This window comes from Trichosurus vulpecula, chromosome 5 (assembly GCF_011100635.1).
Source record: "Trichosurus vulpecula isolate mTriVul1 chromosome 5, mTriVul1.pri, whole genome shotgun sequence".
Lineage (NCBI taxonomy): Eukaryota > Metazoa > Chordata > Mammalia > Diprotodontia > Phalangeridae > Trichosurus > Trichosurus vulpecula.
The window spans coordinates 100121046-100123033 of NC_050577.1; the positions used below are offsets into that span (position 1 = coordinate 100121046).

General features: G+C 40.7%; 1 protein-coding gene across 2 annotated transcripts; it reads left to right on the plus strand.

The window, feature by feature from the left end:
- Nucleotides 1-830: 830 nt before the first annotated feature.
- Nucleotides 831-1472, plus strand: LOC118851744 (60S ribosomal protein L10-like). 2 transcript variants are annotated; one of them, XM_036761266.1, is made up of 2 exons: nt 831-933; nt 1021-1472. In XM_036761266.1, exons 1-2 carry the CDS (start codon nt 831-833, stop codon nt 1470-1472), a joined length of 555 nt encoding a protein of 184 aa, XP_036617161.1. The 2 variants fall into 2 exon arrangements, with proteins under 2 accessions (XP_036617161.1, XP_036617160.1); XM_036761265.1 differs by having other exon boundaries at nt 831-1472.
- The last annotated feature ends 516 nt before the right edge of the window (nt 1473-1988 follow it).

Here is a 1988-nt window from a genome sequence, read left to right on the forward strand (position 1 = left end):
AATTTATGACCAAAAAAGTGACAGAGAGGATTGCAGAAGATAAGATAGACAAAATTTATTAAATAAAATTGACAAGTTTTTTGTGCAAATCCCATATAGCTAAGATTAAAAGGGAAAGTTAAGTGGCCAAAATGTTTTGTTGTAAGTTTCTGGACCATTTTTTGCCTCTTTATGTATCTCTAGAACTTAGCACAGTGTCTGACATATATTGGGTGCCTAATGTTTATTAATTGGTAAAGAACTCTTAGGCAAGATATATACAAAATATAAATTCAAATTTATAAGAATAAAGCCATGCCCTAATTGATCAATGGTCAAAGCACATGAAAAGGCAGTTTTCAGGGGAAGAAAGTCCAGCTATCTATAGCCACATTAAAAAAAATAGATAATTCTCAAAGGAAGTACTCAAAAGTATCAACAATCCACTTAAAAAAATTCGAAATCCCTAATAATTAGAGAAATTAAAATAAATCAACTCTTGGGTTCCACCTTGTATCCAGCAGATTGATAAAAATGACAAAAAGAGAAAATGACAATTGTTGGAGGGACTATGGGAAGATAGGTACATACATCCGTGGTATCAATTGTTCTGTTTTAGGAACTAGTCTTTAATTATTCTCCAAAAGCCACAAAACTGGGCATACCTTTTGATCTATGCACTACTAGACAAATACATCATCAATGAAAGAAGAGAGAGATCCTTTCCCTGCTGCGAAGTGGGTGTGTCTGGTGGTGCCGTCTCTCGCTCAGTGCTTCTGCCTCCCGACAGAGGCCCTGGTTTCCCTTCTCTCCTTGCAGACACAGTCCGTGCTGGCGCCGGCGCCCGCGCCATGGACCTCCGCCCCGCCCGCTGTTACAGGTACTGTGAAAATAAGCTGTACCCAAAGTCCCGTTTCTGCAGGGAAGCTCCTGATGCCGAGATACGAATCTTCGGTCTTGGTAGAAAGAGAGTAAAAGTGGATGACTTTCCATTATGTGGCCACATGGTGTCAGATGAATATGAACAGCTGTCATCAGAAGTCTTAGAGGCCGCTCGGATCCGTGCCAACAAGTACATGGTGAAGACTTGTGGCAAGGATGGCTTTCATATTCGTGTGCGGCTACATCCATTTCATGTCATCTGCATCAATAAGATGTTGTCATGTGCTGGGGCTGATAGGCTCCTAACTGGCATGCGGGGAGCTTTTGGGAAGCCCCAGGGCACTGTAGCCCGTGTACACACTGGCCAAATTATCATGTCGATTAGAACCAAGTATCAGAATAAAGAACATGTAATTGAAGCTTTGCGGAGAGCCAAGTTCAAGTTCCCTGGCCGCCAGAAGATCCACATGTTCAAGAAATGGGATTTCACCAAGTTCAATGCTGATGAATTAGACGATATGATAGCTGAGAAGCGACTCATTCCAGGCTGTGGGGTTAAGTACATCCCCAGCCGGGGCCCCTTGGATAAATGGTGGGCACTCCACTCCTGAGGGGTGTGTGTGCTGTGACATCTACCTTTCTGCAGGCCTAAATAAACTAGATACTGCTAAAAAAAAAATAAGAGAGAGAGAGTGAGAGAGAGAAAGACAGAGAGAGAGAGAGAGAGAGAGAGCAGTATGTACAAGGTTATTGATTATAGCTCTTTTTTATAAAGGCAAAGAACTGGAAACTAAAAGGTTGCCAATCAGAGGGATGACTGAATAAATTATGATATTTGAATATAATGGAACATTATAGCAATGTAGGAAATGAGAGAGTTCCAGAGAAACTTGGGAAATCATGTATGAACTGATACAGCCTGAACTGAGTAGATAGAGGAGAAAATTTTATACAATTACAAGAATACTGTAAAGTAAAACAGTTTTGCAAGAAGAACTCTGATTAATTCAGAGACTGACCATAACTCCAAATGATCAGGGATAAATCATGTTGTTCAACTGGTTATGGAGCCAAAAGACCTAAGTTCAAATTTGGCCTCAGACATTTACTACGTTTATGGCCTTAGG